At 41.4% G+C, this 14,667-nt stretch overlaps 1 protein-coding gene across 2 annotated transcripts in view; it reads left to right on the top strand.

The window, feature by feature from the left end:
- CARMIL1 (capping protein regulator and myosin 1 linker 1) overlaps positions 1-14,667 on the top strand; it is a 186,504-nt gene that overhangs the window by 94,858 nt on the left and 76,979 nt on the right. For both annotated transcript variants that reach the window (XM_072152417.1, XM_072152416.1), the window contains exons 12-14: positions 10,782-10,868; positions 12,804-12,907; positions 14,105-14,182. In XM_072152417.1, the coding sequence (XP_072008518.1) occupies positions 10,782-10,868; positions 12,804-12,907; positions 14,105-14,182 (269 nt within the window). The remainder of the gene's footprint in view (positions 1-10,781; positions 10,869-12,803; positions 12,908-14,104; positions 14,183-14,667) is intronic.

The raw sequence follows: 14,667 nt of genomic DNA, 5'->3' as shown, positions 1-14,667 counted from the left end.
AGAAGGTAATGTGACCAGGGCTCAGCTACTGCTGTTCTCTGGTCACATGACTTTTGGCGACCAGTTAGCCATTGTCGGGACAGGGGGTCTGCGGTTTCAGCCATAGTCTGGACTGGGCGGGTCTGAATGGTCAGCCATAGTCTGGACAGGGCGGGTCTGAATGGTTAGCCATAGTCTGGACAGGGCGGGTCTGAATGGTCAGCCATAGTCTGGACAGGGCGGGTCTGAATGGTCAGCCATAATCTGGACAGTGAGGTCTGGGGCATTAGCCATAGTTATATATTTAAGCACCGAAAACAGTTGTAACTATTAAATAACCATCTATTAACATTATGCCTAGGAGTTATTTATTTGTATTAATGAAAATTTTATACCCCCTTGGCTAAAAATACTCCGTAATAATGGTACAAGGAATATTCTTACTCTTTTGGAAAAAATGTACAGTAAGTGCGACCTTTGACGATGACCCATAATCTAAAATAATACAGTTGTATTTTTTTATTCTCCAGTCGAATTAAGCATGCCAGCAATTTGTGTCAGTCCAGCAGAAGATAGAGTTTAGGAGAACTCACTTGAAAAATTGAAATGGAAACATAATTTGATGACTTTATTGGTCATAAAGCAAGTACCGTATTTGATCAGTACATTTCTAAAGCCACATTCAGTTCATACTGTAATATCCTCTCTTCCACATTACTTGTTGGCTAAGTTCTTCCAGTGAACAGATACATAAATGAAGTGTCTTACAATTAGCCTTCCCATATTTAAGCATCCTGGAGCTTGAAAGGGAATATGAGATCACTTATTTTCTATTAAGTGATTTCAAGGAAAGATTTTATGTCAAGGAAAAGGGTGGTTCCTTAGTTTAATTGCAGCAGTAAATTACACCCTTTGCAGGAAAAAATTGGGCTTTCAACATTTACTCATTCTCCCTGCTGTTCTGTAGTATTACTATATAATTAATTGTAATTGCAGGTGAGTTTTTGTGTCTTGCCTTTATGCCATATAGTATAAAATTTTTCCTAGAAAGTTAGGATATACTTAAAAGGGAAAAAGTCTCATAGTCTCCTTCCTATTCTTCATTGAATTCAATGGGTCTACAATCACAGCTCACTGGTAAGGGGGACTTGTGGTTTCGGTTCTGACAATCCCAGTGGATCCTGTGGAAAGGGGATACATGTCTCTTATGGAAAAAAAAAAACATTTTTAGATAATATAGAAGAATATTCTTATGATTTTTATGATATAGATACATTAAGGCAGATTATGTTTATATGTTGGAAATGTTATCATGAGCCAAGGCCTGTAAGGTCACCTGCTCACTGATGTGTGCAATATATGGCTTGAAATAACATGGCTGTGGTCAGTTGTGTGAGGTTTCCTTCTAGCAAAGGACCAATCAAGCTGCAAACTGGAACAAGAATAGGACCTGCTCTGATTTTTCCTGCTTGAGGAATGGGCTCATACAAACAGCTGTGGAAACCATGGTTTGTAGGAGCCCATTGAAATGAATGGGTATGTGTGCTTCAGTACTACAGAAGATGTGCTGCTGACTTTGATTTTGTATTTAGTTTGCATTCTGTCCTGCACTTGTCTGAACACTGCCTTATTTCACCCCTGTCTTGTCTGGAGGTTAAAAGACCAGCCCAATATTTCTCTGGACCAGGACTCTGATATCTAATAAATTATTATCTTTCTACTTCCTAGTGCTTGCTATATGTCTTCTTTGGAGATTCCTAGTTCTTTGGTGACTTGTATTTTTTTTTCCATGTGTTGACACTTGCTTGTCTTATGATCATCCATCTGTCTCTTGATTCTGTACTGCACTGTCCTCTTGGTTTTGACCCATATTTGTATTACAATTCTTTTGTGTGTGTTAGTCCTGTTGTTTGCCTCCGCATTTTAACCTTTGTGCAAGAAGTATGTATCTAGTGAAGGGTATCTTAAAATGTCACTTTTTTAGAGGGGGTGGGGTAAAAATTACCAACAATGGCAGTATGTCACACATCTAAGAGGATACTGATACATAAGAAATAAAGAAAGAGATGTGTATGAAAGACATATGAAACTTTATTTAGAATAACATAAAAACACTTAAAAACCCAAAATGTGGGTACATATCACAAGAACTCCCCAAGCAGACACATGATAGATGATAAAGGAAATATCACACAAAATTATAACCAGGTAAGTAGTGTTCCAAGAAATACATGATCAATATGTAAAAATTTACAAATATACCCAGGACCAGGAATTAATAAAAAGTGACATACAAGTGTATAGTATTAACATAAGGTCTGGTAAAGGTAAAGTGCAGTAAAATATAAGGTACAAACCATTGAGACACATGAAGCATGCTAAACATTTGGGTAGACCACTATATCGGCAGTTAAACAACCGAAAATGCAGAAAAATTGTAGGATTTTACCCATCCGATGCAGGATAAAACAGGAAGGTTTGAATGGTAGTAGGGAGAATGCACATGATGTCATCAGCGGGTCCAGGTCAGGAATTAGGATGTCAACACTGCCCCTGGTATAGCCTAACATGCATACGCCCTAATCCCGTCCTTATTAGGACTTCAGCAATTTTCTGGGCATGAGGGCGAATGCATACCAGGGGCAGTGGTGACATCCTAATTCAGGGTAAGATCCTACCATTTTTCTGCATTTTCATTTGTTTAACTGCTGATAGAGTGGTCTACCCAAATGTTTAGAATGCTTCACATGTTTTAATGGTTTGTACCCTATATTTTACTCATATATTAAAAGTTATATTTTAAGATACCCTTCACTTCATACATACATACTTCTGCATATTTGGGTTGGTGAAGATTAGCATCCATCGCTTTAGCTCTTCTCAGTGTTTCCACACTACTGATTGTTGTTTCATGTTTATCTGATTACATTGTTTGTGGAAGAAGTAAGCATCGACCAGCTGTGACCTACAGCTTAGGGTAGGATTGGCGAGTAAGTAAGGACAGCTGGGTGAGTCTAGGTTCAGGGCTAACTTTCTTTATCTGTTCTTTCTTTTTGCACCTCATTGTTAGCAGCATTACAATACAGTACCTTACAGTATATGGAAGTATATCAATATATTGGATGTGATGTAATATTATAGAATTTTTCTTGCACTTTGTACATATTAATTACGGTTTGTAAAATATTGCATCATTCTTCTTGTACTGTAATCTTTTGTATTGTGAAAAAAATTCAATAAATATGTATTTTAAAAAAAATAAAGGTTTCTGTTTAGAAGAGATATGAGATTGGATAGGAATTCATACATAGGTTTGTAGGAATTCAAATGCAATCAACATTTGCAGATTGGTATCATTTTGTCAGACATCTGTTTTAAAATATGTTAAGTAATAAGCAGCTATAACAGGGGAAATGTATGGCTGGCCTTAGCCTTGGGAAAATATTATGTCCATACAAGGTGTTACTACACCTAGCGGGGATACAGAAAATATTTTAAAAACTGGATTGTTTGGTTTATTTTACATTGCTCCAAATTTTCTATATTTCGGCTGTTAAACACATTTTTCCATTCTCCACTGTTTTGCTAAATAGAAGGGATGAATCAGAATAATTATTATATAAGTTTTATTACTCACCATATGTACATAGAACATCCTAAAATTAAAGTGCCCCCACTTCTACTAGTTTTCCTTATATTTATATTTTTATCCCAAGGAAGATTTTGAAGAGCTTTGTGCTCAGGCTCTGACAAATACCTGTTATCATCAAGCTGATATTTAATTTCGAAAACAAAATTCCGATAAATTTGAAACAAATTTTCCAGCAACTTTGAACTTTGCTGAAACAAAACTTTGTTAATATAATGGGAAGGTCAATGTTGCTACATGGCATAGATTCAAGAGAGAGAGAAATTAACACTTTAATTGTATAGATTGGCTATGATAATCTCATCAATTAGCTGAATGCAGCCAGGTGCAATGTTGCTGCACTACAATCGGAGCATGAAGCGGACCACTCCGTCTGCAGAACTGAGTTGTCAAATACCCACTGATTCTCTAGTCTTGAGTTGTCAAATCCCCAACAATCAACTACTATTGATCTATCCTATGGTTAGGACATTCAAAGTGAAAGTGCCTATGACCAATACAGATTTCATGTATTTTGTTCATGGGGTTTAAGGTTGATGTTCCTATGATATTTTAAGGGGTTGTCTACTTTCAGTAATTATATTGATATTGTTTGTGTAATGAAAAGTTATACAATATTCAACTACACTTTCTGTATCAAGTCCTCATGTTTTCCCTAGATCTCAGCTTGATCTTATTCAACAGGAAGCTTAGGGGTGTAACTAGAAGAGGTAGAGCTCCATAGCAGACATCTGAATGGGGCCACATATTTGAAAATATATTTGAATGCACACACTTTTATGCACTGATATATACATTTATACACATTGTAGACATCTCACTGGAGAAGTGCTCGAGGGGGTGTACATCTCACCTAGGTTGCTACGTAGTGTGAGATGGTAAGTCCAGGATTGATCTGTTGCTCAGCAGTATTATGCTGCTGAGTTGTTGTTTAATCTTGCCGGGCCTGGATTTACATGGAGTGGCAGGTAGGTTTGGTAGTGGGACTTGCCACTCCCTCCCCTCGATCCAGTTCGGGTTTTGGATCAGGTGAGCTCTGCTCCTAATCAGCCTGTGAAGGTAAAAGCTTTCCAAAGCTTGCAGGTCTGGGCTCTCAGCCAGGAAACAGCCTATGTGGGTTTGGAGGAGCCCTGCATCTTCCTGTCTATGCGGCCGCTGTGTTTACGAGTGTTAGATAGGTGAGACAACCTGTTAGTAAGCGCCCAGACGGGTAGGTCTTTTGTTTGAACTTTTAAAAGCACGGTGTTGCTGTATTTATGTTTGCTGGACTGTTTATGCTAAAAATAAACGCCAAGTTGATCTTTTATACATCTACGTCTGCTGTGAACTGTGTCCTAACACACCATCCCCCGGGAAGATCCCTACAATTGGTGCTGCGGAGCGGGCAAAAACGGTTGCTAGGGGCAACGGTGTGTATCAACTTGGCTACAGCTGCTTATGTCCTGGGTGAAGACTGCTACTTCACTCCAAAAACAGACAAGCGCCATGGAGGAGATGTGGAAGCAGTTTATGCAAGTGAATTTGCAACAGCAGCAGGCTCAGACAGCGGCTAACCTGCGCCATGAACAAGCAATGGCTCAACAACAAAAACTCATCGAGCTCCTGATAGCTAAGCAAGAGGCGTCTGCAGAGGCTAATCCACAGCCAGCGGTGGCAGCCGCTCCAGAGACTTTTTATGTGAGACGGGCTGTGCAGCGAGCGCTGCAAAAGATGACTGCTGAGGACGATGTTGAGGCCTACCTAACTGTCTTTGAGCGTGTGGCTGAGCGAGAGAAGCTACCAGCTGCTGAGTGGGCAGAGGTCATTGCGCCCTATTTAACAGGTGAACCTCAAAAGGCCTACTATGACCTCAGTGAGCAGGAGGTCAAGGACTATACTCGGCTAAAAGCAGAGATACTTGCCCGACTAGGAGTTACCGCTGCTGTCCGTGCCCGGAGGGTACGCAACTGGAACTACAGTCTGGACAAATCTGCGAGGTCCCAGATGTATGACCTGATCCATTTGGCAAGAAAGTGGTTGGAGCCAGACACCTCTACTCCTGCACAGATCCTAGAGAGGGTCGTGATGGATCGCTACCTCCGAGCACTGCCTGCTGACCTGCAACGCTGGGTGGGACAAGGTGATCCTAAGAATGCAGACGAACTTGTCAACCTTGTGGAGAGGTTCCAAGCGACTGAGGACTACCTCCGTGATGTTCCTGCAGCTTCTTCACCTCCCCGGAGTGCCAGGTCTGTACCGTCACCTGGTAAGAGACTTCCATCGATTGGGGGAGTGTGGAGGGGTGCTGATCGAGGGAAAAGGGCTCAAGAGGTATCTCAGGGGCAAAAGACTGGCGATGGTCCCGGGTGGCCAAGTGGCCCTAAAAAGGACTCCCTGCCAGGGAGACCAGGCCCTATCAAGTGCTGGAGATGCCATGAGGTGGGACACGTGTCTGCCCATTGCCCCCTTACCTCTGAGCCAATGGAGTGTGACGCTAGCCGGCGTCAGTCGCTATTTGCGGAACCATCTTGTGTTGCAGTTCCTGGACTAGAGACTGAACCGCAAGTCTGCAACATTACCATTAATGACTTCCCTGTTAAGGCGTTGCTGGACTCAGGAAGCCTTGTAACCTTGGTGCATGCCAGCCTGGTGGCTGGGGACTTTGGGTCAAAAAAACACATGAGTGTGGTTTGCATACATGGTGATACAAAAGTTTACCCTATAGTGCTGGCTAAAGTCGGGACTGAACTAGGCTCCGTACAGTATGAAGTGGGTGTGGTTAAAAACCTCATGCATAATGTAATATTGGGACGAGATTTTCCGTTGTTCTGGGCTTTATGGGGAAAAAGAAAAACCCCCGAAAGGAGTGAGAATACCCCTAAGGTTGTTGCATTACCCACTGTAAATGATAAAACTGTGCAGGATGAAAGTGATGCTTTTCCTTTACAGGTCCTGGCTGGAGAGGAGGAGGAAGCTCCTCCCACTGAGCAAAATATACCAGACTTAGAGGTGTCTAGGGTTAATTTTGGGACTGCACAGTTGCAGGACCCCACTCTTAAAAATGCGAGAGAGCAGGTTACTGTTTTGAATGGGGTACCTCAGGAACCAGATGCTGAGAATAAATTTCCACATTTTTCCGTGACTAATGATTTCTTCTATAGAGTCACTAAAATTAATGATGAAATTGTGGAACAGCTTCTGGTCCCTAAGCCGTACCGGCGTCAGGTGCTTGACATGGCACATAACCATGTTCTTGGGGGACACTTGGGGACTGAAAAAACGCGGGAGAGAGTCCTCCAGAGGTTTTATTGGCCTGCAATTTATGATGACATTAAAAAATACTGCGAGTCATGCCCCACATGTCAGCTTAGCGCCCCAGTGTCACATTTTCGTAGTCCTTTGGTGTCGCTCCCCATTATAGAGGTGCCTTTTGAGCGTATTGCCATGGATTTAGTGGGTCCCATTGTAAAATCGGCTAGAGGACACCAGTACATTTTGGTTGTCTTAGACTATGCGACCCGCTATCCTGAGGCTGTGCCCTTAAGAAACACTGCATCTAAAACAATTGCCCGGGAGCTGTTTTATATGTTCTCTAGGACTGGGATCCCCAAAGAAATCCTGACTGACCAAGGTACGCACTTTATGTCTAAGGTGATGAAGGAGCTATGTAAGCTATTTAAAATCACACCTATACGCACCTCTGTATATCACCCCCAGACAGACGGATTGGTGGAGAGGTTTAATAAAACCCTCAAACATATGTTGAAGAAAGTGGTAGAAAAAGATGGTCGTGATTGGGATCACTTGTTACCTTACCTGATGTTTGCTGTGAGGGAAGTTCCCCAAGCGTCCACAGGGTTCTCATACTAGTTCCCACTATAGAGAGTAAATTCCTAGCGAAGTGGCAAGGTCCCTATGAAATTGTTGAAAAGGTCAGTGAGGTAAACTATAAGGTGCACCAACCAGGTAGAAGGAAGCCTTTCCAAGTTTATCACATAAACTTGATCAAATCCTGGAAAGACAGGGAATCCTTGGTGGCAACAAATCCTGGTAATAATTTGTCACAACCAATCCCTTCGGTCAAGGTTGGTGATACCCTATCAGGGTCACAGAAACAGGAGGCTAAGGAGTTTTTGCAGAAAAACAAAGACAAGTTTTCTGACCTTCCAGGGCGTACACACCTCATCCGTCATCACATTGAAACTGGGCCTAGAAGCAGAGTAAACCTCAAGCCCTATAGGATACCAGAAGCACGCAGAGAGGCAGTGTCAGAGGTGAAACGTATGCTTGACCTAGGAGTGATTGAAGTTTCACAGAGTGAATGGTCCAGTCCGATTGTGCTAATCCCAAAGCCCAATGGAACTTGGAGGTTCTGTAACGATTTCAGAAGGTTGAATGAGATCTCCAAGTTCGATGCTTATCCTATGCCCAGGGTAGATGAGCTGATTGAAAAGATGGGTAATGCCAGGTACATAACCACCCTCGATCTCACAAAGGGCTACTGGCAGATTCCTCTTACTGATGAGGCTAAAGAGAAAACTGCATTCTCCACCCCTGAGGGGTTGTTCCAGTATGTAGTGATGCCATTCGGGTTACATGGAGCACCTGCGACTTTTCAGAGGTTGATGGACTTGATTCTGCGACCACATCGTGATTATTCAGCTGCCTACCTCGATGATGTGGTCATTTTTAGTCCCGATTGGGAAAGTCACCTCTGTAAGGTACAGGTTGTGTTGAATGCCATAAGTGATGCAGGGTTGACCATAAATGCCGAGAAGTGTGCACTAGCCCTAGAAGAGGCCAAGTACCTGGGTTACATTATTGGGAGGGGTTTGATTAAGCCACAGTTAAATAAAATTGAGGCAATACAGAATTGGCCTAGACCCCTGTCAAAGAAACAGGTCAGAGCTTTCCTGGGTATTACGGGCTATTACCGTAGGTTTGTGCCGAACTTTGCCTCAATTGCAGCCCCGCTAACTGACTTGACAAAGGGCGGAAAGTCAGCAATGGTGACGTGGACTCCAGAGGCCGAGAAGGCTTTCCAAAGCCTTAAGTCTTCTCTGTGCCAACAACCTGTGCTAGTTACCCCCGATTTCAGGCGAGAATTTCTGGTCCAGACAGATGCCTCTAACACAGGGTTAGGTGCAGTTCTCTCACAGGTGGTGAATGGTGAGGAGCATCCGGTGATGTACTTGAGTAGGAAGTTAACCCCGGCCGAGAAGAATTATGCTATTGTGGAGCGTGAATGTCTGGCAGTGAAGTGGGCCCTAGAATCCCTGAAGTATTACTTGCTAGGCAGGAAATTCAAGTTAGTGACAGACCATGCCCCCCTAACATGGATGAAACTAAACAAGGAGAAAAATGCAAGGGTGACTAGATGGTTTCTGTCCCTACAAAATTTCAATTTCACTGTGGAACACAGACCAGGGAAATTACAGGCGAATGCTGATGCACTGTCAAGGGTACATTGTCTGTGGGGACAAAATGCTCAGCCCTCCGGTCTGAAAAAGAGGGGGGGGATATGTAGACATCTCACTGGAGAAGTGCTCGAGGGGGTGTACATCTCACCTAGGTTGCTACGTAGTGTGAGATGGTAAGTCCAGGATTGATCTGTTGCTCAGCAGTATTATGCTGCTGAGTTGTTGTTTAATCTTGCCGGGCCTGGATTTACATGGAGTGGCAGGTAGGTTTGGTAGTGGGACTTGCCACTCCCTCCCCTCGATCCAGTTCGGGTTTTGGATCAGGTGAGCTCTGCTCCTAATCAGCCTGTGAAGGTAAAAGCTTTCCAAAGCTTGCAGGTCTGGGCTCTCAGCCAGGAAACAGCCTATGTGGGTTTGGAGGAGCCCTGCATCTTCCTGTCTATGCGGCCGCTGTGTTTACGAGTGTTAGATAGGTGAGACAACCTGTTAGTAAGCGCCCAGACGGGTAGGTCTTTTGTTTGAACTTTTAAAAGCACGGTGTTGCTGTATTTATGTTTGCTGGACTGTTTATGCTAAAAATAAACGCCAAGTTGATCTTTTATACATCTACGTCTGCTGTGAACTGTGTCCTAACACACCATCCCCCGGGAAGATCCCTACAACATGCACAGATCTTTCCCAGAAGCTGCTGAACACACAGGGGAAGTACACAGCAGGAATTAGAGATGAGAGATACCTAGCTTTGTCATTCTGTTTTCCCCTTCCTCTTCCCCAATATTGGAAGATGTGCACTGTTATATACATATTATGCTGTACAATGTGGAGTGTGAGCTGTGGCTAAGGTTGCTGCTGTGTTTGGATTGATTGGTGGAGCACATCCTCCATTCTTTAGATTTTCAGGTCGGACATGATGGGCCCATAGCACCTGCTGTGGCTGCTACCACTGTAGTTATGCCCCTGAGGAAGCTTCATTGTCAACAAGTGATACAGAAAGTATGTTGAAAAATGGTTTAACTTTTCATTAAATAAACACTATTGCTTATTTGATAAAATGGACAACCCCTTTAATCGTCAAAATATATCAGAAATGTGTACAAATTAATTTAATTTTAGATGAACTTCAAGGGTTAGGCCATAGCTTGCTGCTTTCACAAGCTGCCAAAAACATGTTGTTTCATTGCACACATAGCAAATATGTACCAATTTAGTTTATTCTAGAGAATTCAAGAGAATATATAGAATACAGGCGGTCCCCTACTTAAGAACACCTGACTTACAAACGGACCTCTGGATGTTGGCAATTTACTGTACTTTAGCTTTAGGCTACAATAAACAGCTGTAACAGTTATCACAGGTGTCTGTAATGAAGCTTTAGTGTTAATCCTGATTCTTATGACAATCCAACATTTTTAAAATCCAATTGTCACAGAGACCAAAAAAATTTGGCTGAGGGGTACAATGATAAAGTATAGAGTTTCGACTTGCATACAATTTCAACTTAAGAACAAACCTAAAGACCCTATCTTGTACGTAACCCGGGGACTGCCTGTACTTAGGTATACCTTAATAAAGTTATGGAACACATTTTATGATCTTGTTTCTTGAGAAAGACTCGCTTGAGTCGAAACATGTGAGACTTCATCCTTACACCTTTGCTTGTTGTGCTGCAGCTTTTACCCATTAATGTGTGTGTAGAATCCCCTATATTTAATTCATATACATTTACATGATCTATTTCCTTGTGTTTTTTACAGGTGTGTCTTTTTTAAGTACACAGTTTGCAAAACTACCAAAGGGTCTGATGCATTTAAATTTATCAAAAACCTCAATATCGCCTAAAGGTATGTGATTTCTAGCACTATATTGAGTATACTTTGACTGGGTCACAATAACAGATTTTCAGAGCGCTGTTACAATATCATGCGAAGTTAGTGAGAATTTTAACTAACAAATATATATTTGTGTTTGGCTGTAGCAGGTACGTGCTGTCAATGGGATGTCACTATTGAACCTCTCTATACCAACAAGATTATGTTAAATACATTACTTTATCCTGTAATTTCATTTTGCTTTCTCCAAAAATTAAGTTCTAAAAACATTGATTCTTATTACAGGATTGCTCTAGCATACAGTCGATGCTAGCAGCCATTATTATAGTGACAAGGATTAGTGCTGAGACTCTTGTTATACTGGGAAAAAATATTTTAGGACTTACCGTGATGCTATTGATCATAACTGCCCATGAACAATCCCCTGCCAAGACCTTAATTGTTTATTTAGGAATAGTATCATAAGGTTCTGGAAGGGTGATTGCTTATGGACAGTAAGAGATCACATGACTCTCCATCTGTAGCCATTTTCTGCACAGGAATGTCTGGCTGATTAGGTAAAAAAAAGATGAGGCGTCCCTTTACATATCTAGTACAGAAGCAGTACAGAACTTTTTATAGATGTACAGGCAGTTCATGGCTTAACGAGGACCTGTCACTTTAAATAAACCTTCTAGGAGCTTCTTACTAAAGTAAGCTTCTCCCTAGACCTACCCCAGTAATAGCAGTGTTAAATTGCTAGCCTTCTCAGAACCTTCCGATAAAGCTAGCAAACACTGCACTGCATGCACAACAAGCTTACAGCAGTCCGGCGTATTCATGAGGGGGCTGTCTGAGGTGGCAGTGGCGCCACATGAAGCCTGGCAGTCACCAATGGCCAATGGCATGGGAGGGGTGGTCGGAGCGTTCGGAGTGCTATTTAGTGCAGTGTTCGCTAGCTTTATCGGTACATTCCCATAAAGCTAGCAATTTAACACTGCCATTATTGGGGTAGGGATAGGGAACTGCTTACTTTAGTAAGCAGTTCCTAGAGGGTTTATTTAGGGTGACATGTCCTCTTTAAGGACACCCGCCTTACAGTCAAGACCTAGTTACAGAAGGACCCCTCTGCCCTCTGTGACGGCTGGTGAAGCTCTCTGGATGCCTTCCTTTAGTCCCAAGCTGCAATAATCACCTCTAAGGAGTCTGTAATGAAGCTTTATTGTTAATCCTAGTTCCCATGACAACACAAAATTTTGAAAATCCAATAGTCACTGGGACAAAAAAAATGATTTTTCTAGAGCTACAATAATAAAATATACCTGTTTCCACTTACATACAAATTCAATTTAAGAATAAACCTAATGAACTCTGTACGTTACCTGGGGACTGCCTGCATATTGGAAAGTTACCTAATATGCTGCCCCCCCACATTTACACACACATTACACAAAACATGAGGAAATGTGGCCAACCCCCGTAATGCGTAACTACATTTTTACAAAAAGGCATAAATCCCTTTTGAAGATAATTATACTAAACATTTGGAGAGGGAAAGATATAGATATACATAGTGATCTATTGCTGCTAGGCTACATTAAAACATACTCAAGGTTCTTGGTTACGTTTCGGCTTAGCTGTTACAAGCTAAGTTAGCAAGTTACAAGTTAACTCATTGCAGAGCTGAAACTATTCTCATGGTATCAAGATGGTTAACGTTTAGCCTCCTGTTCTTCTCCTCCTGATCTGCTGTGTACAGACTTCCGAAGGTTTTCAGATGCACTGCTCACTAAAGTAGAAGAAAGCAACAGAAAAATAGCTTTTTTAAGTTACATATTAGCATCTGCTCCATTTCTGAAACAAAATACTACATTTTACAAAGGTTTAATACATTGTTTAGTTTAAAAAACAATCCCCATCCTTATTGTGATTTATCTGTTCTTATCATTTCCCTCTTTTTGTCACTAGGAGTGAACAGCCTATCACAGTCATTGAGTGCAACTCAGCTGATTGCAAGCACCCTTACTCACCTTGATCTCTCAGGGAATATACTCCGTGGTGATGACCTTTCAGTATGTTTCAGTAGTATTTACATGTAGAATCTATATAAACTGTGCTTATATTATTTGTGATAGAGAACTAAGACTTTTCTCATTGGGATGGATTTTGAAGTGATAGTTTGTTGGTTAACTTCATCTATCCGTGTGCAATTTTTTACGTTTATAATATCTGAATTGTTGAGAGAAATATGTATACAGAAAATATATAGAAAATATTATAAATATATATGCTGTTGGGTTGTTTATGACTCTCTTCACTATTCAGCAGTTTCAGTGAATATTGAGGATCTGTTGTTAATGTGCTGTGATTGGATTGGATATTTGAAACTTCAATACAACCGTGAATTTGGTTAATAAATGCATGTCCTGAATTCTTGGATCTTAAGGCCCTCATACACATAAGAGAGAAGGTTTTGGGACCCTGTAATTTATGCAGTATTAACTGGCTATATTTTGTATATGGAGGCCTTCCAACTCCCTTGGACTACGTCAGAGTAAAAGGAAGATCAGACAAATTGGATTCATGGATTTAATGTTGCCCAATACTTTTTTCACTTTTAAGTTCTGCTCATGCGCAGTTTATGAATTACGTTGTAGATCGCAATTCAAAGTCTGAGAGGGGGGGGGAAATGTGTTTCCATTTGCATTAATGCCAAGCCTCACACCACAGTCTTTGAATTGTGTTTCAAAGTGCAATTTAAACACTGTGTGTGAATACGGCCTTGGGTAACACACTGAAAGCTCAGCTGAACCAAGTAATGTATGAAGATTGAGGGAGGACGTGTGAGAAGCCAGTTTATATGGTACAGATTGACCTTTTTTTAACCTAACATACATTATAAACTACTTGTCACTGTAGATATTAGGGAAGATTGTTGAAGCTGTATGATAAATCCGGAATGGAAGATTAACCTTGTAGCTGAGTTTTGTTTGGATAGGGAATGCCAGAAAAATGTTCCAAAATTTTGGCACATTTGTATAGTTTTTTGTTCAAACCCTTTTTCCTTTCTAGTCACTTGTCTTTGATTAGGTTGTGAACCTTTTTATTGTAATAGCCTTAAACCGTATAAAAATACTGATTAATGTGGAGCAAGTAATTTTCATTTTTGTTCCATGGCGCAAAGTAAGACAGATCTTTTTCTCAAATAGAGCAATAAATGTTTCCTGTTGTACATTTCAGTAATTAATCTATGTTTTTTCTTCTTCTAGTGTTTATACACTTTTTTGGCACAGCCAAATACTATTAAGAACCTGGATTTATCGAACACTGAGTGTTCAGCTGATGCGGTAATTATGAATTTACTGTCATTTCTGATAATTGCTTATGACACTATGAGTAAAACCATACAGAAACCATAATGATATGGTATTTGTAGCCAAAAATCTCATTGTTGGCATGGCTGTAGAGGTGTAAGGATCCCCAAATAAAAATTTGACCTCATGCTACCTTAACTAGAATTGGCTGCCTTTATTTGTTGGTGCTCATGACACCTGCTATAACCTGGTTCTTATTCCCCCATACATTCACATGAACATATGGGAGAAGCATATACAGCCAACGTATATATGGAGTATATACCACCCCATACACTTCAATGGCCTTGCGGTGCCGCACATGTGCTATTTCTATGGAGAGGGGTGGGGGTGAGGAGCGCTCACTTCCTCCTCCTCTCCCTGGCACTGCCGTGTGCTGGCCATGCTACGGAACGGCGGGCAGCGGCAGTGTGAATGTAGCCTTTTACAGCATGGCTTATTTTCATCTACTTTTGCAA

Source organism: Engystomops pustulosus, chromosome 5 (assembly GCF_040894005.1).
Source record: "Engystomops pustulosus chromosome 5, aEngPut4.maternal, whole genome shotgun sequence".
Classification (NCBI taxonomy): domain Eukaryota; kingdom Metazoa; phylum Chordata; class Amphibia; order Anura; family Leptodactylidae; genus Engystomops; species Engystomops pustulosus.
The sequence above is the reverse complement of the archived record's forward strand: the minus strand, read 5'-3'. Positions and strand labels throughout refer to the sequence as shown.